The 25,363-nt window shown below is 45.4% G+C and overlaps 1 protein-coding gene and 1 pseudogene across 6 annotated transcripts in view; one reads left to right on the forward strand and one right to left on the reverse strand.

Annotated features, from left to right (window-relative positions):
* PRUNE2 (prune homolog 2 with BCH domain) overlaps positions 1 to 14,515 on the forward strand; it is a 256,469-nt gene extending 241,954 nt beyond the window's left edge. For 2 of the 6 annotated variants that reach the window (XM_044265857.1, XM_044265858.1), the window contains 3 exons: positions 2,763 to 2,801; positions 7,670 to 7,717; positions 11,817 to 14,515. In XM_044265857.1, the coding sequence (XP_044121792.1) occupies positions 2,763 to 2,801; positions 7,670 to 7,717; positions 11,817 to 11,847 (118 nt within the window). In that variant the 3' untranslated portion in view covers positions 11,848 to 14,515. Of the gene's footprint in view, positions 1 to 2,188; positions 2,225 to 2,762; positions 2,802 to 7,669; positions 7,718 to 11,816 lie in introns of all 6 variants that reach the window. The other 4 variants (XM_044265859.1, XM_044265860.1, XM_044265862.1 and 1 more) reach the window with 3 other exon arrangements.
* Positions 6,915 to 7,037, reverse strand: LOC122917933 (annotated as a pseudogene).
* Positions 14,516 to 25,363: the final 10,848 nt, after the last annotated feature.

Below are 25,363 nucleotides of genomic sequence, written 5' to 3' on the forward strand. Positions count from 1 at the left end.
TCAAAAAGAGCATATAAAGATACCATCACCCCAACCCTGGCCCCTTCTTCCTCCATAAGATGGGTAGCAAAATGGGCCTCCCGATTTGCACTTCCAAAAAAGAGTCCCTTGACTAAAAAAAATTAGATTAAAAAAAAAGGAAAAGAAATTGGAAGGAAAGGACTCGCCTTTAGTGGCAATGCTCTGTCGGACATAGACATGCTTGTGTTTAATCTCCACAGTAAACCCCCTTCTACACATCGAGGAATCTAATAGTAAAGAAACGTTACTTAGGCAAAGTGTAAGTAGGAGCAAGGATGAGATGGAACTAGAATTCACCCCTAGGTTGGCCTGGCACCGGAATTCCCATCCCCTTTTCTAGTAGTTTCCTTGACCTCCCTTAATGTATCTATCTGAAGTCAAAGCTCAGAAACAAATGCATTTGGTTTTCCTTGTGCTGATTCGAGGTGAACACAGGATAGTGATTTGGCTCAGAACTGCCCGTTGGCTCAGCCAAATCAAGCAGTGTTTCTATCATTGTAACCATGGCTTCGATGCTCGTCAGCTTCTGGGCCTCCCATACCCAGTCTACCTCACCGCTCTGTCCTGCTGCCTCAGAAAGGTGCATCCCCATCTCTAGAGCTACTCCTACTCTTTAAAAAAAAAAGTAACTGGAGGGGCATCTGGGGGGCTCAGGAGGTTAAGTGTCTGGAAAAAGAGAAGGGATGGGTGTTGGAGACTTAGCATTAGATCTGAATCTTCCTCTTGTCCCCGGAAGTCTGTAAGACTTCAGGCAACCTATTAAAACTCCATGTCTCAGTTGCAGCACCCAGAAAATGGGGAGGTAGGGGGCGATGCATAGAAAGGTCCCAAGGATTGAATGACAATGTAATGCCTTCAGGAAGCCTCCTGGCCTCAGTTGGCAGTCCAGAATGTTATTTATCCCACTGATGTTGCTGTAAGGGACGATCCTCTGGGACCATTTAAAGGAGAAGTTAAACATGTCCGGGGCACTTTCATTCATCGCCACCCATCATTTTTCAAAGGTTCCCGTTCAGGAGAAGTTTCTTCGAGAGGAAGGGTTCTGTCTGGAAGAAATTGACAACCATCTGTGTCCTCCCCGAACCTCCATGTTTTCTCCTGTCTTGTGCAATCTGTATTCTGTGCATGTCCTTTCTGCCACTCCTGTTCCCGGCCACCCTTGTCTCATTTTCACGTTATGCCATTTTCAAATTGATATGAGCCATGGCCCCTTCCTGTTACTGAGTAACATTCAGGGGGTTTGGTCTTGGCCAGTCCCAAAACCAGTATTCAGCTAGGCTGGAGCCTGTCATCAAAGGGCTTAAATGAAAGAAAAACGTGCCCAATCTGAATCTGATTTCTCGTCACTGATTACAGTGAATTCTTGTTATTTGTGGCAGTGCTGTTCTAGAACCCTGAGTGGCAAATACCGAACCATTGTTCCTAGGGGAAATCCGAGGCTAGATTTCTGCAAGCATCTGGTGAATTTTCATGAGCCAGTTAACGCATAACCTTGCTCTCTCTGTGTTTCTGTTTAAAGATACCGTATCTGATATACATTGTTGACTCACTAACATTGAATTCACGACCAATGGTGCCATAACTCCTGCCTAAACAAAGCCTTTGTAACACACATTCTCCATAAGGCTCCTCACAGCCTTCCTATGCGGGGGAACACCAGCCAGTGCCTAAGCACTATGCTTAGAGGCCATTTTAAGTGGCGAAATCACCAAGAAAAAGCACAAACAAGGAAAACCTGGCACTAAAGAGATGGCCGATAGAATGCTTGTTGACAGCACGAGAGCCTTGTCTTGTTCAACCTCAGCTGGGAACGTGCACAGTAAGGGGCTCAAATGTTTTGCCATCAGCGAAAGTCGGCACGTGACCACAAAGGTGCCACGGTGTGCATTCTGGGGTTACAGATAAACGTTTCCTAAGTAGGCCAATTTGCAAACACAGTATCTGCAAATAATGAGGATTGGCTGTCTATCATTCCGAATTCTGAATCATCGATTATATCCAATGAAAATAAGTCTACTCCCCAAAGGCAATTTGATTATTCTTGGGGGGCATGGAGGGGAGTTAGGCTTTTGCTCTTGTGTGTTGACTGTTCTTTAAATCACGTACCTGACATTTTCTCCATCTGTGTGCTCGTTCTCCTCAATGCATTCATTTTTTGTCTCGTAAGGTACGATGAAGAGAGATCTTATAAGAGAAGTGTGAGGTAAAATCTCCCGAGCTACAGTTCTCGCTGGACCCTCTGTGTGTGTGCACCAGTGTCCTCCTCGTGGGTGACCTCAACATGCTACCAGAGCAAGAGGTCATTCTATCCGTCCCTTGTAGTCTACCATTCTGGGTCTTTGTCTTGTGTGTAAAGCTGTTGAGGTCAGCCTGATCTGCAAGCGAAACCCACTAAATCCGATCTGCCCTTGACCTGGCCCAGGCTGCTAAAGCTCTAACTCTACCCAACAGACTGATGTGGATGTTTTTGGTTTTATCCAGCCCGCATGTTTCTCATCTCTTTTTGCAACTTGTATATCTACGTTTAGGAAGGACTTTACAAAGTAAACACACAGAAACACCGAAGGGGAGGACATGGCACCATGTCTAATGGGAGGAGCCTGTCTCGGTGCTCCAAAGGATGGTTTCTAAAAGCACATATGCTCCACTTATGTTTGGCTCCGCTTTGCCGGGTGACTCTCTCACGCTGTGCTTGCTTCTTTTTTGTTTCTTTTCTACACCGATAATTTTTGCTCGTGCAGACTGGATGAAGAACTGAGAGAAGCATCAGAAGCAGCTAAGTAAGACTTGGTTTTTGTTCAGCAGCTGGCGTGATGTTGGCTTGCATTTCAGGAATGATTTGGGAGGACCTGCATGCCTGGTGTTTTATTCCTGCATCCTGAAAATAATGCTGCACTTGAAATGTTCCCTTTGTCCCACGATAGATACAATTTCTGGTATTCCCACCACCATCTATTTTCCCCTGGGATCTTGGTCATCTTAAGGAATGCCTTTGTTACTGTGGTTTCTTTCTTTCTTTTTTTTTTTTAATGTACATGAAATTTTTGGCACCACAGCCCAGGAACACATCACAGGCATTGCCACATAACATAACATCACATGATTGTTAGATATTTTGAGGCCAACAAAAAGCTCACTAATTCATACTAATGGAGGGACATGATGACACGTCAAAATTTGGAATATTTTTCTAGAACCAGTTTCGCCACTCTCCAGGATTTTTTTAAGCACGTTATTTAGTGACTTGGAAGTATTGCTTAACAAAACAATGCTTCTGAGCTACTTGGATGAATAGGAAAAGAATCATTACTCACTATTATTAAAGTATAATTTTCAGAAAGGCAAAATCTTAACTTTAATGCAACTATGAAATGAATACATGCCAGTAATTTTATTCAACTAATTATTTAATGAAGGAACCAGCAAAATGTTAAAACCAGTTCAAAGAACGTTTAGGAAACTAGATTTCATTGGGTGATTTATCAAGGAATGTTAGGATAAGATTATTGGTTTAGGGGTACCTGGGTGGCTCAGTGGGTTAAGCCTCTGCCTTCAGCTCAAGTCATGATCTGAGGGTCCTGGGATCGAGCCCTACATCAGGCTCTCTGCTCAGCAGGGAGCCTACTCTCTCCACTGCCCCCCCCTTCCTCTCTGCCTACTTGTGATCTCTGTCAAATAAATAAATAAAATCTTTAAAAAAAATTTACTAGTTTAGATACAAAATGGATCAGTGTCCAGCAGGGAAATAAACTGTAAGGATTGTCTTTTCCTCACTGGACAGAAATTATTTGCATCTCTGTTGGACAAAAGTTGTACAAGTTAACCTCTGCCCCGAAATAGCCCATAGACAAAGAATCAACTCAGCATTGCTTTGAAAGAAAACCCAGTAATTTCCTCTTCTTATTTCCAAGTTCAAAAACTTGGATTTTTCTGACCCAATGTGTCAAATGTAGACAAGCACTATTTGGAATGTTTACTATATTAAAGCTTCTCCATTTAAAATGTTGCTTACAATGTTAAATTCTATAGCTATTTCCCGTTTTAAAAGATATTGCAAAAAGAGAAACCCAGGCAACATCCAAACGCTACAAATTCTGAATAAATAAGATTTTATTTTCTGTATGAGTATAAATGCCCATTCCTCCTGAGAACAATCCATTGAGATTTTTTTTTTTCCTACAGCACATTTTCAGTGCAGGTAATCTCTAGAATTATTTGTCTGCAGAGCTGGTCTTTCAGGTTAAAATTCGAGGAAAAGGGCAACTTGGCTGACTCAGAAAAGTAAGCTATTCTTCATTTCAGGGCTGTGAGTTCAAGCCCTGCATTAGGCATAGAGCTCACTTAAAAAAAAAAAAAACACTGAAGTTAATTAATTAGTTAATTAATTAAAGGAAAGATTTTTGCCTTAGAAACATTGGCATTAATGTAGTTTCCTATTAAAATATTCCTACCTTTCAGTTTTCTTTCAAGATAACGGACACCGGCTTACACTTAACAATACTCAAAAGTATTTGAATTTCTACTCTAACAGAATCTTCTCAGTCTTTGACTCAAACCAGAAGTTGGAAAAGAAAAGAAAAAATTAGGAACAAAGGACCCAGATGTTGGCATAGCGGGCCCTGTTAGCATCTATCTGCACTCAATTTGCATGGTGTCAGCAGATTCCCCAGAGACAGAAAGAGCAATGAGTTTCTCTTTCAATTTTTTTTTTAAGGATGATAACTTATTTATAAAATTAAGGAGGTGTTTTCGAACTAAAGATTGAGGATAGGGGCGCCTGGGTGGCTCAGTGGGTTAAAGCCTCTGCCTTCGGCTCAGGTCATGATCTCAGGGTCCTGGGATCGAGCCCCGCATCAGGCTCTCTGCTCAGCAGGGAACCTGCTTCCCCCTCTCTCTCCACCAGCCTCTGTGTCCTTGTGACCTCTCTCTGTCAAATAAATAAATAAAAACTTTAAAAAAAAAAAAAAGATTGAGGAAAGATTGAGGAGAGGAAAAACAATAATTTTCCAGCCAAACCCATTATAAACTCATATTGCTATGTTCTTTCCTTATTACCATAAATCTTGCCTCCTTCGATAGACTTTCCCTCCCTCCATATATCTGCCCTTCCTGCTATCATTTTGGGTTTCATGTGTAGCTTTCTCTTCCGTCCTCTCCAATCTTTCCCTCTCTTCTCTTCCCCACCCCCTCACGCTCCCTCCCCAGGCATCCACTTGGTGACCGCTGGGCCTGAGATGACTTGATCTCCTCCCGACAGAAGCACCAAGCATGCCTAGTACATAATAGATGCCCCGTAAATTTCTGTTGCATAAATTGATGAATGTGCATAAAATTAAGTTCATCACCGCAGAGCAGTGGTTCTCAGACTTGACTGCGCAGCAGAATCACCTGAAGCACTTGCTCTGACACGGTGTCCCCGGGCTCGGCTCAGAGCTCCTCAGTTGGCAGGCCCGAGAGTCTGTAACTCGGACCCATTCCCGGGACGCCAAGGCTGCACGCTCCAAGAATCTGCACCTCTTGGGAGGCTTTGCTCTTGCTAGTAGTTCCGTGGGTAAGCTGCCTGTCTGAACCCCCCTCTAGCTGATCCTCCTTCTTGTGATGGTGACATTACATGCGTGAGGACTTGAAATACATTTGCCCACTTGAAAATGGAAGGAGAAAGAACTTGACTCTTTTGGCCCCGCAGAGGACTGCGGTGCCTGTAAACCTAACCATTTCGGCCCACCAACTAAACTACCTTTCGGCCTCTGAAGTGGCTCCCACGTCCTTGGACAGACTCTGTAGGATGATTTGGGGATTCAGAAAACATGATCACTGCGACCTGTGGTTAGGTTCTAGAAACCCGGTAACCCAGGTTCTTTCTATTAAGACACACCCTGTCCTTCCACGTGACCTCTGCTTAAAAGCTTCAGGCTGGTTCTAACCAAAGGCAAACATCTTCCTTGTCAGGGAACAAAACATATCTTTCTGCTGTTTTGCTTTATTTTCAAACGTTCACCTTTCCCCCATGTACTCACACACCAACTCTTAGCTGACTTTCAGAAGGTGATTTCTTCACGCTGAGTTATGCTTTCCTTAAAACTTGACATCTGTACAGGAAGGAAAATACGTGGGGAGGACTAGTTGTGTATAGAGAGCCATGCTTATTCTGAAACTGGTAAAGAATCCATCAGCCGCCTTTGAGCAACAGTATTAAATGGATTGTAAATTGCTGTTTTCATTGGAAGGAGTACGCAAAGTTAAAAGAGAAAAAAAACCAGAAAAGCTAGATTCAGAAGAATGCCTTTTCTTGATTCCATTCCAGCTTCGCTAGGTTTTCTAGCCTACTCTCAACACTTGCCTCACTGTCCTTGTTCACTCAAGTTACCAAATAACGTCCATAAAAATACCTGACCACCAGGGAGAAGGGTTGGGGGTGGGGAGGGAGGCGGTCTGTCCTTCCCAGGGAGATCGCCTTCCATGATCTCAACTAAATGCCTGATGTGAGTCACTGACCCTCTTATGTTCAAACAGATGTATTATCTAATGAAAGAATTCACATTAGAAAAGGAACTCTTTCATTTAAAAAGAGCGTAGAGGGGCTCCTGGGTGACTCAGTCGGTTGAGCATCTAACTCTTGGTTTTGGCTCAGGTCATGATCTCAGGGTCCTGAGATCAAGCCCCAGGTCTGGATCCATGGTGAGCATGGATCTGCTTGAAGTTTTCTCCTCCTCGCCCAGCTTCCCCTTCTGCTCCTTCCCCTACTCTCAAGCTCTCGCTTCCTCTCTCTCCCTCTCTCCGTTTCTCAGATAAATAAATAAGTAAAATGTTTTTTAAAAAGAAAAAGATCATAAAATCTCTTTAAATAGTTTGTTTGCCAATCCAATATGACCAGAGGGGTGAAAGTAAAAGTTGAAATGTACTAATCAGAAAGTAATATAAAACACATGGTGAAATTTGAGTCCCACCAATACAGAAGATCAAACTGATAAGAACAGATACTACACTTGATCTTAGTCAAAAGGCCCAGAAGCGATCCCAATACAGAAGATCAGAAGCAACTAATATTATGCCAAAAGCACAAACACTTTCATACATCATAAGAAAGCTCATTTCATTATTTCATATAGTTACATTTTTCTTTCTGGACACATCCAGTTTAGGTTAATCTTAGGATTCACTCCTATTACCTAAACACAGCTCGGCAGTGTAGTAGTAAGTGTCCTATTATTTCTCTGTAACAGGGAAAGCTGACACTGGCATTTTTTCTTCTAGTGTCTAGGAAAATCCTCATTCTTGTGCAAAGTGAAAATTAACTTTTCGTGTGCAAATAAAATTAGGCTGCTTGAGAGGGACTGTCCTTTGTGTATAAAGTGTGTTATTTGGGTTCAAATAAAAATTTGCAATAGCATGCTGTCTGAATAAGACAGATTGAAAAGTCTGGAAAAAGTAACAAGACCAGAAGAGACCACTGGAGCAGTTTGGAATTTCAATCTTCCTTTTATGCTTCTAAATCATGGGCCGTTACTACGTTTCAAAACCAATGGTAAAAGAATCAGGTGCAGCTTTGTTCCACATTAGCAATGAGACAACATCATGTGCTTTCAAAGTGGTAACAGTGCAGAAAATGTTTACCTGCTCCCTATTTTGTTTTTCTCCTTGCACTCAGAACTAGCTGCCTTTACAATGATCCAGAAATGTCTTCCATGGAGAAGGAGTAAGAATTCACCATCCATAACATCTGTGTGGTGACTGGTAGCCTTGTATGGCTGGGCTCTGAAAGAAAACAAAAATACACCAAGGATTGGGTAAACTCTGTTCAGATGTTCGGCTCTCAGGTTCTCTACTTCTCACATCAGAACCTTATAAGAGAAGTGTGCCAGCTTCACACCGTCTCTTTCGTGATCACTATTACATTCCTCAAAGACAGTTTAAATCTAGTTGGCATTCCATTTTCTAATCCAAAAATGAGCAGAAAAGGAATATTAGAGCCAGATGTGAGAGCATTTGGGCAGGAGGAATGCAACTCAGCTTTCTGAATTACATCATCTATTTTAATTAGTGAAAGTTGGCCCTTCCTTTTGAACTTCCTATTTTGGTGGAGGGGGAGAAGAGGTCCTTGTTTAGAAAATTCCAGGAGACAGTGGAGTCTGGATGAAGCTTTAGGAATGAGCTAGTCCAGGTGGCCTCATCCTGGGAGAAATGGAAATCAAACAGGTTAGTGAGTGCTGACCCCTAGCCCTGGTCTGTGTGAAAAGCCTCAGGCGGGTCACCTGACTTTTAGCCTCAAGATAAGCCTACGAGGTACATTTTACAGCTGTGGAAAGAGTGGCGTAGAGAGATGGTCGGACCTGTCCCACGTTTTACAGTTGGAAAAATGTCTCAGAGCTGGGAATTGGAGCCTGTCGTTCCAGAGCCAGGGGTTTGAAATCTGAGAGGTGGTCATCCTTCTGGAATGGCTGTGCAGCCTCTGATCTAACTTGGGGTAGACTGGAGAAGGACAAACTCAGTTGCCTAAGGGAACAGACTTGTCAGTTTCAGGGATTGCAGTGTGCTGCTCCCAGGGAACCTGGCCCTGCGGCCAGGGCTGCTGATCCGATCTGAGTTGTGGAGAATTGAACGCAGTCCTTCCCGGGAATGCAGGAGGGGCAAAGATGGGACTTAAACATGTCTGCTCCTGTGTTGTGTTCTCTTTGGACCTCCTTTCCCTCAAGGTCCGAAGCAAGGATGGAAAATCATAGGGCAGCCCCTCTGTGGGGGGCTGCGACGACCTGACAGTTTAAGGCAGTTTATGGACCAAAAGCCCAGAGAGAAGGTCCCCACAAAAGAGTAAGGGCCCCCATAAGGGGACCTTTGGAAATCTCACAGCTATTTTTCTGAAGGTTTCACCTGTCCCACCCCTTTGAGATGAAGGCAGCAGTTGCTTCCAGCAAACTGCCACACCCAAGTTCTGCGACGCGAACAGTCCCTTTGGCCACCTTCATTCGTCCGCAAATTTCCTCTCCCGCCGCAAAACAGCGCCCCCTAGAGCAGAGCCCTAGGCCTGCAGTCCTAGGCCCGCGCGGAGGGCTTGTTGCTCAGCGGCCCAGGCTGTGGCATCTGCGGGCTTACCCACTCCTCCGCCTGTCCTGTGTGTTCGGCTCCTTGGTTGTATGTAGGGCTCATGGGGTTGCGGGGAGGGCAAAGCACTGCTTTCTGTTTGGGTTCATGGCAGGGCTGGGCACGGGTGAGGGAGGGGATGCTGCAAAGGGTAATGTTACTTCCCACTTCTTAGAACAGACTCCACCTCGCTTCCGTTGTCTGCAGCCCGGTCTTTATCGGGCACCTGATCCCAGCGCAAAGGGGAAGATCCAGGCTGGGGGGCAAGAGTGGCCAAGAAGTTCTTACTCTCACTTCTAGCCCTGGATTTCTGGCTTTCGTTAGTATAAGAATAAGGGGCTTCATTTACCTTTGGCTCCTGCGTGGAAGCATTTTACCCCTTCTGTAGCGAATATATGGAATGGACGACCTGTAAAGGCTGTTTCAAGCCGCTCAGTCAAGCCAAGATTCAAATGAAATGCGGCCCTCTCCTCTCCCTTTAGAGAAAGTTGGCGAAGTTACGCCTATACCCCATCTGCCTACAGAAAACACAGGAGTCTGTGTTGAGCATTTAACAATATTGTCAGATACGTTGTTGAGGAACCTCGTTTGACACATCTGAGAAGCCAAAACGGCCTGTAGTTTCTATGTCTCCCTGAAAGTTGCTTATAGAAGTCTCAGCCCCTGCCCACAAGGGAGGAATATTCCTTTTGTATTGTAATTCTGATTCAAGGTAAATTTTTCCCCCAAAGACTTCTATTTTCAAAAGTATCTCCAGGTGCTTGTCTCCTCCACTTTCAAGTTTGGATACTATTTGTCCGTTTGTGTCCTAAAACTTGTGTATGCTTTTAAGGTATTTTTACATAAATAAAAAGTGTATCCGATCCAGGGGATGTGGTACTGCTTGGAGAAGCTTCAATTAGGAGGATTGCTGGTACCTTCATTGGTCCCGCAGGACAACTGATGTCTCAAAAATTAATCATCATGTGGTTTCCTGTGTTTACTCAAAAATCCTCCATTTTTTACTATCTCTGGCTTCTTCCATAAACTGCGTAAATAGGTTTTTGTGTTTCAGCTTTTTGTTTACCAAGAGTTGAAGGGATACATTTCTAGAACCCAAGAAGGTTTACCAGAAAGTCAGCGTCGGGCGCCTGGCTGACTCAGTTAGTGAAGCATGTGACCCTCGATTTTGAGATCGTGAGTTCAAGCCCCACAATAGATGTGGAGATTACTTAAAAATAAAATCTTAAAAAAAAAAAAAAGTGGAAAACGAGGTATTTCAGAACGGGCATCCTGGTGTAAGTGTTCTGTTTGTTTGTTCTTGGATTTTTATCAGGGCCCCTTTCCAAAATACCCTGAGCCACTACCGCTAGTATTCTGCTGCAGCTAAAGTCCCTACTCCTCCTCGCAAATGAAAACACTTGAGACTGAATCCTTAGCAAGGCTTGAGAGCGGTAGGAGTACTCTATCTTACAGATACAGACCTAGACATTTAGGAAAGATAGGTAACTCAGCCGGGGTGCCTGGATGGCTCAGTGGGTTAAGCCACTGCCTTCGGCCCAGGTCATGATCCCAGGGTCCTGGGATTGAGCCCTGCGTCCCCCTCTCTCTCTCTGCCTGCCTCTCTGCCTACTTGTGATCTCTGTCTGTCAAATAAATAAAATATTAAAAAAAAAAATAGGTAACTCGGCCAAGGCCCCACCTAATAAGTGGGAGCATTGAGGGCATTTCAAAGGAAAGCCATTTTGCACTCCTGTAAACTAAACGGGCAGGCAGCCTGGGCTACCAGTGGCTTTGTTGCAAAGCTGCACGAGGGAACCCGTCAGCTGCTCCAGATCCCACCAGCAAAACACAGGAGACTGTGCCGTGTGCAGACGGAAGGGCCAGGAAGTCAGGTCCCCGCGAAATCCACAGATCTTTCCCATATCACCGCTTTCAAAGGGTGTTTTTCTTTGTTCATGGCTGAAATTCTTCTTTGGAGCATCCTGGCCAGAGCTTGCTTCTCTGGTAGGTGCCAGGAAGTTAGACAGGCTCACTAACAGGCAGCAGAGAGTGGCCCCAGGAGGTCTTCAAGTTATTTTCTAGATAACTGGGAACCCACAAGACTTTCTTAAAAACAACCTTATCTTCGGTTATAAGAATCCATCTCGATCAAGTAGGCTAACCCCTTTGAAACAAATTCTTTGCCTCTAGAAAGCATTGTGGTTTGATTTTTATTTGGTGTTTTGTTTGGGGTTTTTTTTTGTTTTATTTTTTGTTGTTTTTTTTTGTTTCATTGTTGACCCCTTTCGTGCAATGCAGCACTTATCAGATATTATTTATTTCAGGCAGATGGCAGATTTGCCCCACAAGAGAAGGCCGTTTACTAGAAATAGGTAGATCCCTTTATTCCCCAAATGCAATAATGTTCCCTAGTCTACTTCAGAAACGAGCCCTCACACGTGTCTGTTGCCTCCCTAGATCATTTCAAGAGGCGTAAAATGCTTCCAGAAACAGCTTTGTTAAAAAACAAACAAACAAAAAAAAACAGATTCCACATTTTAGAGAAAGCCTTGACAACGGGGGTTGTGGGGGTAGGTTGTGACTTACCAGGTTCTTCTGGCATAAGAAACTTGCATGATTTATTTTCAGTAAGTCCTTTGAGAAAAAAAAAAAAAAAAACCTGCCACTCCAAATCATCCCTAAATGTTTTGTATTGAGTTTCTCTTTGTTTTCTTCCTTTCCTCCCCCCACCCAAGTATTGACCTGAAGCTAAAAGGAAAGCCGTAGTTGGCCGTGCTTGGAAGAAGAGGATTCTCTCCTGCTTTACGATTCTGCTGCAGCCCATCCACCCTGAGGACGTGGGGCGAATGCTGCTTCTTTCCACTTTGCACTACCTGGTGCCATTCTAAATTTCTAAGGGGAAAAAACAGTAAGGGAATTTGTTTACTCTTCACGTATTTTATGAAATTGTGTGTATTTTCCTATTTTGCCAGTTACGTGCCTCAAAGATTTCAGTTGAACCTTAGCAAGACAATAGGAGCCTCCGTTCCAATATCCTGTCAACCCTTGGTGCGCGGTATCTCCTCTCTCAGACTGGTCTTGACAGATCAGATACCTTCTGTCCGCTCGTAATCATGAGCGAGTTCGTTTCTGGAGATGAGCTGGATTTCTCCTTGGTGATCCTTTTAGGTTTAAAACACCTGGGGCTCGGCACTCCCCGGGCAAGTGGTCCCCCGTGGAACTCCGCCTTTAAAACCCTCAGCTCGCTTAACACAGCCGGAACCAGATTCAGCTGTGAAGTCACCATCAGCTGAGTGTGCCCCCTTGAGTCTTGCCCCGTGAATGGTCTCTAACGTCTCTAAGGGACCCAGATTTCCTAATTCACATCAGGTTTATTTTAGTTATCAAATCAGGCGTCGTGTTTTCTGTGAATTGGCCTTCTTAAAAATCATCATTTCTCCTACGAACGTTGAAGACCTCAACGCTGAGAAGCTTGAGGAGGGATGGTGGCGTTTTTTGCTCGTTCTCTGTGCTTCACTCTGTCAACTTGGTTCAAAATGTTCCGTGGGCATGCAAGGACTCGAGTGTCCGGTGGTCTGCTCAGAAATTCATTATTTCGGAACCTTCATTTATCTCAAGTTCTCGCTCACGGGCGTTACAAAAAGCAGGCTGCTTTCAGTCACTTTCATCTGATCGGAGGTTTAACAGGAAATAGGAGTGTGGCCTCTCATTTGCAAAGTTCCTCTGCGGAGTCTTCACACGCCCTTTAAAATACCAACGTGTTTTCAGACCCGCGGGCCTCTAGCAGGGGGGTTGGAAAAGGCTGGGTAAATGGAGCGCACCACCTGTTTCCACATGGCCTTCTCATTAGGAATGGCTTTCACATTGGGGTCGAAAAACATTTTTTTAATATTTTATGGACACATGAAAATTACTCAGATTTCCGTATCCAGGGAAACACGGCCACACGAATTGGTGCCCAAACTCTCTGGGGCTACTTCTGCCTCTAGCAGCCGCCGAGCTGAGCAGAGACAGCAGACTAGGAGGCCCACAAAGCCGGAACTATTTCCTTTCTAAAGAGTTAGACCAGGATTCCCGCATGGGCTGCGGGGGTGGCTACCTCCAGGAGAGACGTCCAGGGCACTTGAGTCCTGGGCATCCTGCATTTTCAAATGCCTTGAGGTAGACCTCTTTGTTCAGGTGATGGGATGTGGCTGACACCATTCGCTTCGTGTCTGCCTCCCACCCACCTTCCAGATGTGTGCGCATACACACAGGCAGCGCTCCTTCCTCCACAAGCCATACTTACCCGAGTTCCCCTCTGTGTCCCTTTCAGCCAAACATCTTGTGGAACTGTGTTCTTTGGGTATCCTCCCTTCTGACCTCTGTCTTGTCCAATAGAAAAGCCCTCGAACATATGCTCTGTCTGTGCCCAGCTCCACCCTTGGAAGCCCACATTATGCCTCTCCTGGAGCTCAGTGTTGACATAAGACCAGTGACCTAACATTTGCAACGTTCACCCCCAGACCGCTGTTGGCCTAGCACGGTTACTGACAATGCTCCCTTTTGCTCAGCTGTGTCCCATTTTGGAGAATGAATTAAGCAGCACCCCTAACCACAGAAAGGCCTGAAGAAGGCAGGGTTGTGTTTAGTTGGTGCAATCCTGAGGACACAGAGCTCCTCACAGGGGAGTCTTGTTGTAGTCAACCAGGCACGGCAACGGTCTCACCATTCACATTTCGCTTGAGCTTGTCTTAGCCTGTTCACGGGGAACTACTCAGGTGGTCTTCTCTTGGAAGCTTCATCTTCCTACATGGAAATCGTGAACCTCTCTCCCAGTCACTGATTTTGTTCAGGCTGTTCTGTGGGCTGCACCGCCGTTCCGATAGGCATCTGCCATTTTAGTCTCTTAAAAAGATGCATTAAGTGCACGTGCTAGAGAAAAGCCACTCTGTAGATTCTGTCCAAGTAAGTAGAATTCTAGAAGAATCCTGAACAACGAATCCCTAGGCAGATAGGTAGACAGAGGTAAACACTCACATCAGTAGCTAGCTAGCCCTTGCATTCTCAGGGCTCACCTCCTGAGACAGGCTCCAACATGTGTGGGAAGTCACTACTCTAAGCTTTTGTGTTACTAAGCTGTCATTTTCAGTATTTGGTTACAGCATCACGTTTATGCCTCCTCTAATCACAATGCCTCCGTAGTCTGCTCCCTTAGACTCATTTAGATGTGCACAAACTAATATTTTCTATATTTGAAAGTTTTTCTACCATGTATCAGATTGCTCAGAATAAAGTATCTATTAGAGTCTGTTTTGGTAAATAAAAAAATAATTTATCCCCAAATAACGTGGATTCATAATACAAAGATATGTAACAACACCATATTAAAAATTATATATATATATATATATAGCCTCTCTGTATGACTCAGAAATAAAAACTGATTCCGCAAGTCACGGGCTTTCTTTTCTCTGTGTCAGCGAGAGTCTTTCTCTAGCTTTGCTTCTGCCGAAGACCATGTGTCTGTCAGTACAGCTTGGCTCTTGGTCCTTGAGGACAGTACTAATTTTGGCTTTCGTGGTTCCTTGATTTGTGTCCACTTCTCCTTTCTCTGTCCTTGGCCTTTGGGGGGCATGTATTAATTTTAAAGTCAAAGTACATTAAATGGCATTTAAGTTTTAGTTTGGGTTCCCCCACCCTGCCAGCCACACACACACACTCTTCGACAGCCTTCAGGCAAAATCAGACTTGGGAATTAGCCCTGTACCTTAAAAAAAAAAAATCTAATAAGCAAATGTATTCCTCTGCCTCTCCAAGAGAGTTTGGAGTAATCAAATGAGCAGCTGCTCTACAGGAAGTGAGACTTTGCATGTTCTCATGATGCAGGAATGAGTCACTATCCCGATGAGTGGATATTGTCCTCTACCCAGTGAAGGTAAGAAGGACGAGAGGAGATAGAGACGTGACTATGGTCTCAAAATGAAGGGCATGTTGCTGGAAGGTTAACTGTTCTATTCGTCTCCCCCTTTTCCCTAACTATGGGAGTGGGAACTGGGGGCCGGCTAGGAGTCCAGCACTGGGGGAGAGGATGAGTAGAAATGTGGTGAGTATTTTCAGTGACACTCTACAGCTGGTTGAAAGCAACAAACCCCACATCCATAGAGCCACACTAACAAGGTAGAGTGGAGAAAGGAAGAACAACTCAATACAACTCAAAAAACTCAATAGGGCCTTTATGTAACACCAACGCTACGTATTCTGCAAGATGCATGCCTGTGTCGGGATTTAGCACACTCATTGGAGTACAGACTGGCGCGAGAGGAGGGATCCAGGGTGAAGCTGGGAGCCTCGTTAAAAACCAAAATAAAAAAGAGTATGTTGTGCGCTGAAGTGAAGAGCAAATAAAATAAAATCTTAAGCTTTCAGTCCCCAGTCACAGAAAAGCTGTGTCAAGGCACGCCGCGTCTCCTAAGGGCTGCTTCTTCCGCAGCTTCTCTTGCAGTTGCACCATCTCCCTGTGTAGGCAGCGTCTGTGTGCTTGTCAAGAGCCACCCTGGGTTTCATCGCCCTGTAGGACCACAGAGAGTTTGAGCTGGAACCTTTTGGCTGTACATACCACTCCTCATCCTGCTGTGGGCTTTACAGAGCAAAGAGACTTGTGCGAGGCTAATCTTTCTCTGGAGTTTCACTCACATTCATCCGAAATAAGTCTCTTGGGCCAGCCAAATTATTTCTTCGCCATATATGATCATTTTAACTTAGATGGCAGACACTCCTCACTGCCAACTCCTATCTCTCTGGCCTTACCCCTTGTAAGAGTCTTCCACCCCGATGCTTGATCATGACCTCCTCGTGAAAGTCTTCCACTTTCAATCGATGAACTAAATTCCCATTTTCACCTATCTTTGTTCTCTCTTGTTGCCAAACAAATTATACTCAATTCTCCTTATTTGGGGTAGTTCTGTCCTATAAAGTCACTGAGAATGCTGAATTAGCGAATGCTGACCCACTGCTCCTCACTTACAGGGTCAGGTTCCTGTGAGCCGCTGATCGTGTTGTTTTTGTGAACTGATCAATACAACCTTGTTCAGTGTGTGTTACTGCATCAATACACTTTAATGTATATTCACAAAATTCACAGTCAACAGCCTGGATGTAACTCATGCCTGAATGAAGCTTATCTGGTATGTGAGTTTTCTCCATACAGAGACATTCCTGTGTTTAGGAACAGTAGCGTTTCTGCTCTGTGCTTGGGAACCGTTTTAAACAGTGAAATCAACAAAAATCACAAAAATGCACAAAACATGGCACTAAATTGAGCATGAAAAGGACACTTGTTTACTGTATGAGACTGGAACAAGAAGCAGAAACTTGCCTTGTTTGACCTCAGCTGGGAGCGTGCACATCAGGCAGCCCAGAGTTTTCACTATTCTGCATATGTCCACAAATAACCATGAAAGCACCATGAGTCTTGATTTTGAGGTTACGTATAAATCTGAGTGAGGAGGTAAACTTGCAGTGTGGAATCCTCGAATAATGAACAATCACTGTATGCCAAAATTCAGCAACCTGAAACAACAGTTTCTGTGGATTAGAAATCCAGATACGTCTTAGCTGGTGCTCCATGCCCAAGTCCCACACGCTGCAATCACAGTATGGACCCAAGGCTCAGGCAAGGTTCAACTGGGACCGAATCTGCTTCCAACTTCATTCACGTGGTTGTGGGCAGGGTTCAGTTCCTCCAGCGCTGTTGGACTAAGGCCTTCATCCCTTGATGGCGGATAACTGGAAGCTGCCCTTAGTTCTTTGACTCCTGGACCTCTCCAATATGGCCACTTGCTTCATTGAAACCAACAAGGGTCTGCCCACAAGATGGTAGTTATCATTGTTTGTAACTAATCACCAAAGTGATGTCGTGTCACTTTGCTGTATTCTATTTTTTAGACAAGTTACTAGATCCAGCCCACACCCAAGGGGAGAACATGACACAAGGGTATGAATACCAAGAGGAGAGATCATTGGATACCATCTTAGAAGTTGCCTATTCTATCCCTCAAGCCTTCTGCAATGCCTCTTTGATTTCCACTGTCTCTTTTCATCTACAAGTAATTATATTTCTCAATCTTTTCCTTTTCTTCCTTTTTTCCTATCATTTCCTATCATTTTTCCCATGACTTCAAGTAACATATCTTTTCAGATCTCAGTGCTTCTATTTTCTTCTGCCATCTTCCCATGACTTCAAGTAACATATCTCTTCAGATTATTCACATCCTGGTTTCAGTCCCAACCTCCAACCCCCTATGATCATTTTCTTACTCGGTCTCTGTGCCCATTGCAATCCCTAGAGGGGGAAAAGAAAATTTAATTCTCTCCCTTCTCTGATCTGATAAGACCATTTCCCTACCATCCCCATTGCCATTGGAATCACACATACTGGGACTTAAACCCTGGTTCTGCTTACCAGCTGTATTACTTTGGGCTAGTTACTTAACTTCGTTGAGCTCTAGTTTACTCATTTTTTTAAAAATGTGGATAAAACTCTCATCTTACATGGTTATATAAGAGTTAAATGGGATTTAAATGCCCAGAGAAGCCATTCGATAAATATTAGTTCTCTTCCCCTTCCTCTTTTTTCTTCATCTTTCAACATAACCAGCCTTTTCTCTGTTAACATGCCAACTTCTCCCAATCCACTGCCAACCCGCCCTCTAGATTTTGTCAACTATGTCAGCATCTTATTTCCTATCCCACCCACTTTTCTAAATAGACTAATTCTCCTTAATCCTTCCTCCTCTTCTCCCAGAGCTATTTTAGTCCATCTCGCTTATTCCTCCCCTAGCTCGTTCCCAGCTTTCATTTCCTATTTTTGCTTGGTTTACCTCTGGTTTTTACTATTTGGGAACAATCTCAAACTCGCAAGAACAGTAGAAAAAATTACTTTCCTCAAACTCTAGAGAGAAGTTGTCTACATAACACCTCATCACCCCCCAAATGTTTGGTGTGTTTCCTACAAACAAGGACATTTTCATAACCCAACACAGCTATTCAAACCAGGAAGTTAACACTGAAACATGACTACCACTGAGTTCACACACGCCATTCAAGTTTTACCTGTTGTCTCAATAAAGGTACTTTATAGCAAAAGGATCCAGTTCAGAATCACACGTGGCATTTTGTCACATCTCTCTAGTCTCCTTCAATCTGGAACCATTTTTCAGTTTCTCTCTGACTTTCACTGTAGGACCATTGTCCTACAATCCTGCTGAAGGCAGGAGATGGAAACATCCAAATAAATGGAATTCATGGCAATGTAAACATCAAAGAGAAGACCAGGTGCAGTGCCAGCGATGTATAACCATGACCCCAAGAGCTATCAGTGACCACCATCAGAAAGATTCAGATGTGCAAAGACCATTGATTCTGTGTTGAGGTCCCAGTACCATTCTCACTAACCACGAGATCATGAATATGTCATATTAAGCATTAAGTTTCTGCCAAAATGTTATCTATGCTTGTGTTTAGGTGGTGATACCAGGAGACGCAGTTTTTCTTCCCCTCCTTGTCTTCTACCAATCAGTATCTCTCGACTAAAAAAAATGGTCATGAATGACTTATAATGATGGCAAAGAACCAATACAAAACTATACAAACTTGGTTTATTCTGCTGATAAGAAAATTTTTCTTAATACCTTTGACATTTAATAACCTATCCTAGGACACATTAGGCTCAAACACTATTCCTGTGCCTGTAAGTATCAAATCAAGAAAGGTTTCAGCAACAAACTCAGTCAGTGGCTATACTCTCTACCCTAACATTCTTCTCCTTGAGACTCTCTGAGAAGAGGGGCCACTATGGGGTCCCCAGCCTTTAAAGGCATTTGCATACAGCGCTGGGCAGTAGACCAGAGTCATAAGCTCAACCAGCTGTATTTCTCTGAGCTCTGACCAAGCCTTAACGTTCTGACCACAAGCCTCTTCCTCTCCCTGTTCCACTCCTTTCTCCCATGTTGGAGAGGAAAAGAACAATTGATTATGCTGAGATAGAAGACAAGTCCCTCTCAAAGAGCTTTCTGCTTCTCATTGCTCTTCTAGTTGATAGTTTGGGACAGAAAGACCTAGAGTCTGGCTTACAGACATGCGAGTTTCATGCACTCACATGTGTAAGAATAAAGAAAAGGCAGCTGAAGGATTGACGTGGCCTATTCATGTCAAAGTGAGTCTTCAAGCTCAAGCTCATTAGAGACACAGGGCCAGCCTTCCAAAAATGCAGCTTTCTCTAAGGTCATGGGGAATGTCAGTCTTCCCAAGTCATTCCTGAGGAGCATTGGAGTGACTGATGGGCTCTGAAGAAAAAAAACCAGCCTTCCCCCTAGTGCTCCCCTTTAGTGTGTCTTTGACCGCTAGAAGACTCGGAAATTAAAACTTGCTTAAGATATCAGTAAGGGAAACACTAATAGAAACTCTGCTGTATTTCTAATTTAAATTTTCCCCCAAATACATATTTTAAAGAATTTTAATCTAACATGAGGTTGCTATAAAGTTTTCAAAGACATACTTAAAGGAAAGCCCTTTCGTACCACGCATTTATTGCTAAAAATGAAGCCCAAACTGTGTGGCTTAGAATAACAACACTCCTTTGTTTTGCCCACTCACCTACGGTTTGCTCAGGACTTTGTAAGGCTGACTCATCTCTGTTGTACACGGTGTCTGTCTGGGCAGCTTGGCGGGGGGCTGGAGGATCCAGGTTCAAGTCTGACTAACCTGGATGGCAAGTTGTTTGAAATGTTTGGCACATTTAAAGCTACAGTTTTCCTGAGGATGCATGTTATCGTGGTTTTAAAAGAATATGAGGATTGTAAAAAAAGAAACAAGTAGTCGCCTTGCACTTCCTAAAATACAGTTTTTGAAAAAAACACGAGACTTTCACACAAATTTAGAATGAATGTGACAAAGACGTACTCTGACCATTAAGGAATCACGTTACGTGAGACATTAAGACTGGTGGAGTGGAGGAAAAAGCGGGGTAGTACAGAGTATGTTAGGTACGATCACCTGAATTTGCTAATAGCTGTATATAATCAGTATACTATCCAATAAGGCAATAAGGCCATGTTTGTAGTGATCATTTCTACTGGTGGAAATCAATCATGTCTTGACTGCATAATATGCATTTCTGGGGAAATGATCTCTTTTCTGCAGTCTCAGCCCCTGCACGGAAGGAATTGTCCCTCCGACCCTCCTTGTCCAAGATGGGTATGCTGCCTGGCCTCGCCCAGGGGAGAATTCCATCTCTCCAGTGAGAGATTAGGGGCAGGGCCTTGTGTCCCCCAGGAGTCCAAATGACAGGTAGATTTCACAGAGACTCTAGTGAGCATCTCTGTGTTCTCTGGGGCAGTTGGATCTGGAAGACTTTGGGTCGGAACTTGCTGGCAGACATCCTGGAAATGAAGACCATGGAGCAATGGTGACAAACAACAGAGGGGGAGGAGCATGGCGGTGGCCCCACAGCCTGACTGTAGCCCTAATCCTGGACTTCTCGGTTCTATGCAATAGATTTCCTTTTTTTTTTTTTTTTTCTTTTTTTGGTTTGTTTAAGCCAGGTAAATGGATTTCTCACAATACAAGAAGGTTCTAGAGGTCTCGCTGCTGCTTCTGTGCTAGCCAGCTGAACAGCAGATAGTCACTGCTCTGTCGTCAATGTTCCCTTCCATCAAAGGAATGAACGATACTTATAAAGAGTCATGAAGATTAAATACATAATAAATATAAAATATTTTTACAATGCAAAGGTAAAGGAAACATCATATACCTTAATTTTTCTTTTTTTTTTTTTTTTTTTTAAGATTTTATTTATTTATTTGAGAGAGAGAGACAGTGAGAAAGAGCATGAGCGAGGAGAAGGTCAGAGAGCGAAGCAGACTCCCCATGGAGCTGGGAGCCTGATGTGGGACTCGATCCCGGGACTCCAGGATCACGCCCTGAGCCGAAGGCAGTCGTCCAACCAACTGAGCCACCCAGGCGTCCCCCTTAATTTTTCTAAATTAAATTCTTTCTAGCCCTCCATTTACTAGGATGAAAAGACTCCTCATACCAGTCATTCATTACTGGGGGCTCTTTGAGTCTTTAGTATTAAAAAATAAATAAATAAATAAATTACCTAGGTAAGATTGGTCTTTGGTCTACCATGGCTGCTGCTGGGATAGTCACTGCCCGAGACCATGTGGTCCATTAAAAGCAGGCAGCTCCACGGGCTCTTGGCTATTTGGGGGAGCTAGAGCCTTGGACCCAGCGCCTGAGAGTAAGCTGTTTGATATTCGGTGCCCCCAGCAAATGCATCCGCTCACCCCATCAGAAGTCCTGCTCCCAGGGCACCTGGGTGGCTCAGTGGGTTAAAGCCTCTGCCTTCAGCTCAGGTCATGATCCCAGGGTCCTGAGATCCCTGCATCAGGCTCTCTGCTCAGCGGGGAGCCTGCTTCCTCCCCTCTCTCTGCCTGCCTCTGCCTAATTGAGATCTTTCTGTCAAATAAATAAATAAATCTTAAACAAACAAACAAACAAACAAACAAACAAAAACGTCCTGCTCCTGCTCAGGCACTTGCATACAATGCATGGATGCGTGTGGATTCTTCTGCCCATTTTCCTTCCGGTCCCTGGAGCCACGGTCATCTTGGGCAGCTGCTGCTCTTTCATCCTGGTGACTCACTCCATCTGCATGCTCTGTTCCGCCTAGATCCCCCTCCCACATGGAAGCCTAGACGAGGTCGTACCATGGATGCGGTGGAGCTTCAGACTTGGGCTGGGACACACACACACACACACACACACACACACACACACGTGCGAATTAACAACTGGCAGTAGGCAGCCTCCAAGAGGACTCCCCCTCAGGCCGCCTCCGGGTATTTTCACTTTGTGTCACCCTCTCCCCTGGGTTGGGGGCTTGGACCTAGTGACTCCCCCCGAAGAAGCAGAACACAGCACAAGGGATAGAATGACTGCTCTGAAATTAGCCTCTCAAACAACAGTCACATCCCTCTTGGTTGCTTTCTCTCCCCTTCTCCCGCACTGCTCCGTGGGAAGCCCGAGGCCATTCTGTGAGCGACCCCACAGAGGATCCTGCGGAGCAAGGAACCGATAGCTAGGACCGCAGCCAGAAAGGACCCGAGGCTTGCCAAATGCCGCATGACCGAGTCTGGAAGCGGAGAGATCGTTCCTCCCTGAGATCTGCCTTGAGATGACTCCATAACCCTGGCCAAAACCTTGGGTTCAGTCTTGGGAGGGTCCCTAAGCCAGCGAGGCAGCTGACTCCTGACCTAGTGAAACTGTGAGAGAATAAGTGTCACTTGTTTTCAGAAGCTGAGATTTGGAATAATTCAATATACAGCAACAGATAACTAATAAACCGCCCTAAAGAGCAGTAGCACCGAATTTTCTGGAAAAGAGGGTGAAATTGCCTTTTCCTCCTTTTGGAAGTCTTTCCTGGCAGGAAGTAGGAAACAGCAGAAAGTTGCTTAGTGAATTACCCTGTGACAAGCACGAGCAAATGACGGGCAGCCGTAAGGAGGTCTAGCAAGAATCACGGAGGGAAATCATGTCACTGACAGACCACGCTCTCCTCCACAGGCTAGAGCAGCCACACACCCTACACTGCGTGACAATCCGCACCCTCCTTCCAGGGGAAGGAAGGAACAGAGTCCAATGCTCACAGGAACTGCGGCGAGGCAGCTGCCTCGAGTCCCTAAAATGCCCCTTAGTGTTCCTAAAGAAACCCAAACCTGTTCCTCTGGCCAGAAGAAAACAAGCTGGTTCTGCTTTGGGGTTCCAGGGATAAATGGAAAGTCCTCAAAGGCTAGAACTCCCTCCTCTACCAGAGGACCTTGGCCAAAACCTGGAGATTTGGTGCAACTGGGGAACTCCAGCCTTCCATGATGGGGGGCCTCCGGAACAGGAGCCCCGCACACAGCACCTGACTCCAGGGGGTGATCTGAGGTCCAAGAAATTGGGCGCTGGGGACTCTGTGCAGGTCTGGACCAGCAAGGTCTCACACATTCATGCATAGCGTACCCCTAAAACGGGCATGGGTGTGGGGGTGGGGGAAGGCTTATGTGTGTTACCCTGGGAAGCCCCACTGCCTTTGTGTTCAATGTCACCACTCCCTGCAGAGTCTGTATAAGACGGAGGACAGAGTCTGGATTGATACCACGCTGTGGACCCCGGGTGCATCCACAACACATCTGACAACATTTTGTAGTCAAGTCCGTCCTGATCGCTCCATCTTTTTTTTTTTTTTTTTTTAAGATTTTATTTACTTACTTGTCAGAGAGAGATCGCAAGTAGGCACAGAGGCAGGCAGAGGGGAGGGGATGGGAAGCAGTTTCCCTGCTGAGCAGAGAGCCGGATGCAGGACTCGATCCCAGGACCCTGAGATCATGACCTGAGCCAAAGGCAGAGGCTTTAACCCACTGAGCCACCCAGGCACCCTGATCGCTCCATCTTTATTCAGCAAATGAGCTTTCCTGCTTTTGGGGACCCTCCTACTTTCCCATATGGGCAAGAGTGGGGAAGGGGGAGAAAAGGCCAGTGCTGGAAAGAGAGTAGGACCCGGGCATCTCTCCTGGTTGCCGCCCTCTCATCCCTTGGAACAGGTCTTGTAGGAGCCCTGGGTACGGAAATCCTGTCTGATGGTGACTACGGAAAGAAGCAAAATTTGGGATCCGCTAATGACTTCCTGGGGGACCAAAGCCAGTCTCTGAGGTGTTTTAGTGCACGACCTCCCCTTTGATGAGCTTCGGGAAAGTGAGAAAATCACCAGCAGAGGAGTCACATGCCTAATGGATGTTAACTGAGTACCTCTTAACTTCACTTTGGAAAAATCTAGTTAAATGATGGTGGGGAGGCTTCCAATTTCCAGGCCAGCATGGAAGGAGCTTGGAAGTTGTCTTTCCTAACCACACAAGAAAAAAACAAAAACCAAAAAACCCCCAGCAACTCTTCTATCCCATTGCACTGAGGTCATAGGACCGAGGGCCACCCTAAAATTGAGGGGACAGAGAGCTAAATACAGAGAATCCTGCTTTCCTGGAGCCGAAGCCTGGGAGTAGAGGCCTGCAGGGAAACACCACCAGAGTAGAAAGGCCTAAACCGTGACTGACAAATTGTTGGAGGCTCCGTATGGAGGAGGCTGAGAGTTAGACATTCTTGGGGGGTGGGTCATGGGAGGGGGACCCCCACCCCACCATGAGTTTTGTCTCCAGGAGCCCTATCAGATTGACAGCAAAGATCAGAGAAAAGTTCCCTACTGCTTCCAGCAAGGGGAGGGGAGGGGGCACCCAGAAGACTTTGTTCTTTACAAGATCTGCCCTCAAGAGAGCCTAACTTCCTGCGGCTTTACCAGAGCCCAATGGACCTGAAAGAGAAAATATCCAGCTCCAGGCCCTCCCCTGCCAGCCTTCCCGTCTCACCTAAGGGAGAAAACACAGTGAGGTGGAGACACACAATGGGCGGGGGTGCGGGGGGCACCACCCAGGGTCACAGGCTCGCTAAAGACAGGGTCCTCATCATAGGATGGCAGAGCCCTGCCTCCTTCCCCACACCTCACCATCCTACCCGTAGGGCTCCTGCCTAACAGGGGAATACAACAGAAGGAACTATGTGTCTCAGACTGTATTTAACAAGTCTCTAGGGGGACCCCCGAAACAACAGGGGTGACACAAACAGAGACGCCAGGGAAGGTTAGCCTCTGCCGCGGACGGGAACATCAAACGGCGAACACAGCCCAACACCTTCCCAGAGGCGTGTTATGTCTCTGACGAAACCTCCCACTGAAGACCCGTTTTCCTCCATTCCTTTACCCACTGTACTATGCCTAGTTTTCCAGAAAAATCACAAGGCACTTCGAAAGACAAATGAAATGATGGATTACAATGTCATTGACCTGACTGTAAAAGCCGAAGTGAGCCCTCCCAGACTCTAGGCTCACTTGCTGTCCACCTTCCCCACTCGCTATTTTTCTAGGACCTTCATCTCAGAGCTCAGGCAGGTGAGGAGTCCGGGGGAGCCGGGGAAAGCCACGCTGCCGGCTCCTCTGCATTCCTCCAAGTAGAAAGGGCAGCGTTCCTCTGTCAGAAGGCTCCAGTGGCTTTCTCGTTACCCACTTATGCTGGAGCCTGGAAGGCCGACCCCTGACTTGGAGCTTAGGACCTAAGTCCACCTGCTCAGAGCTTGGAATCAGAGTCCCAGAGTCCAGCCAACCTGGCTCCAAGGGAGACTCAGGGGCCCTCGCATGATGAGCCCAGGGTGG

The sequence above is a fragment of the Neovison vison genome, chromosome 9, assembly GCF_020171115.1.
Source record: "Neovison vison isolate M4711 chromosome 9, ASM_NN_V1, whole genome shotgun sequence".
Classification (NCBI taxonomy): domain Eukaryota; kingdom Metazoa; phylum Chordata; class Mammalia; order Carnivora; family Mustelidae; genus Neogale; species Neogale vison.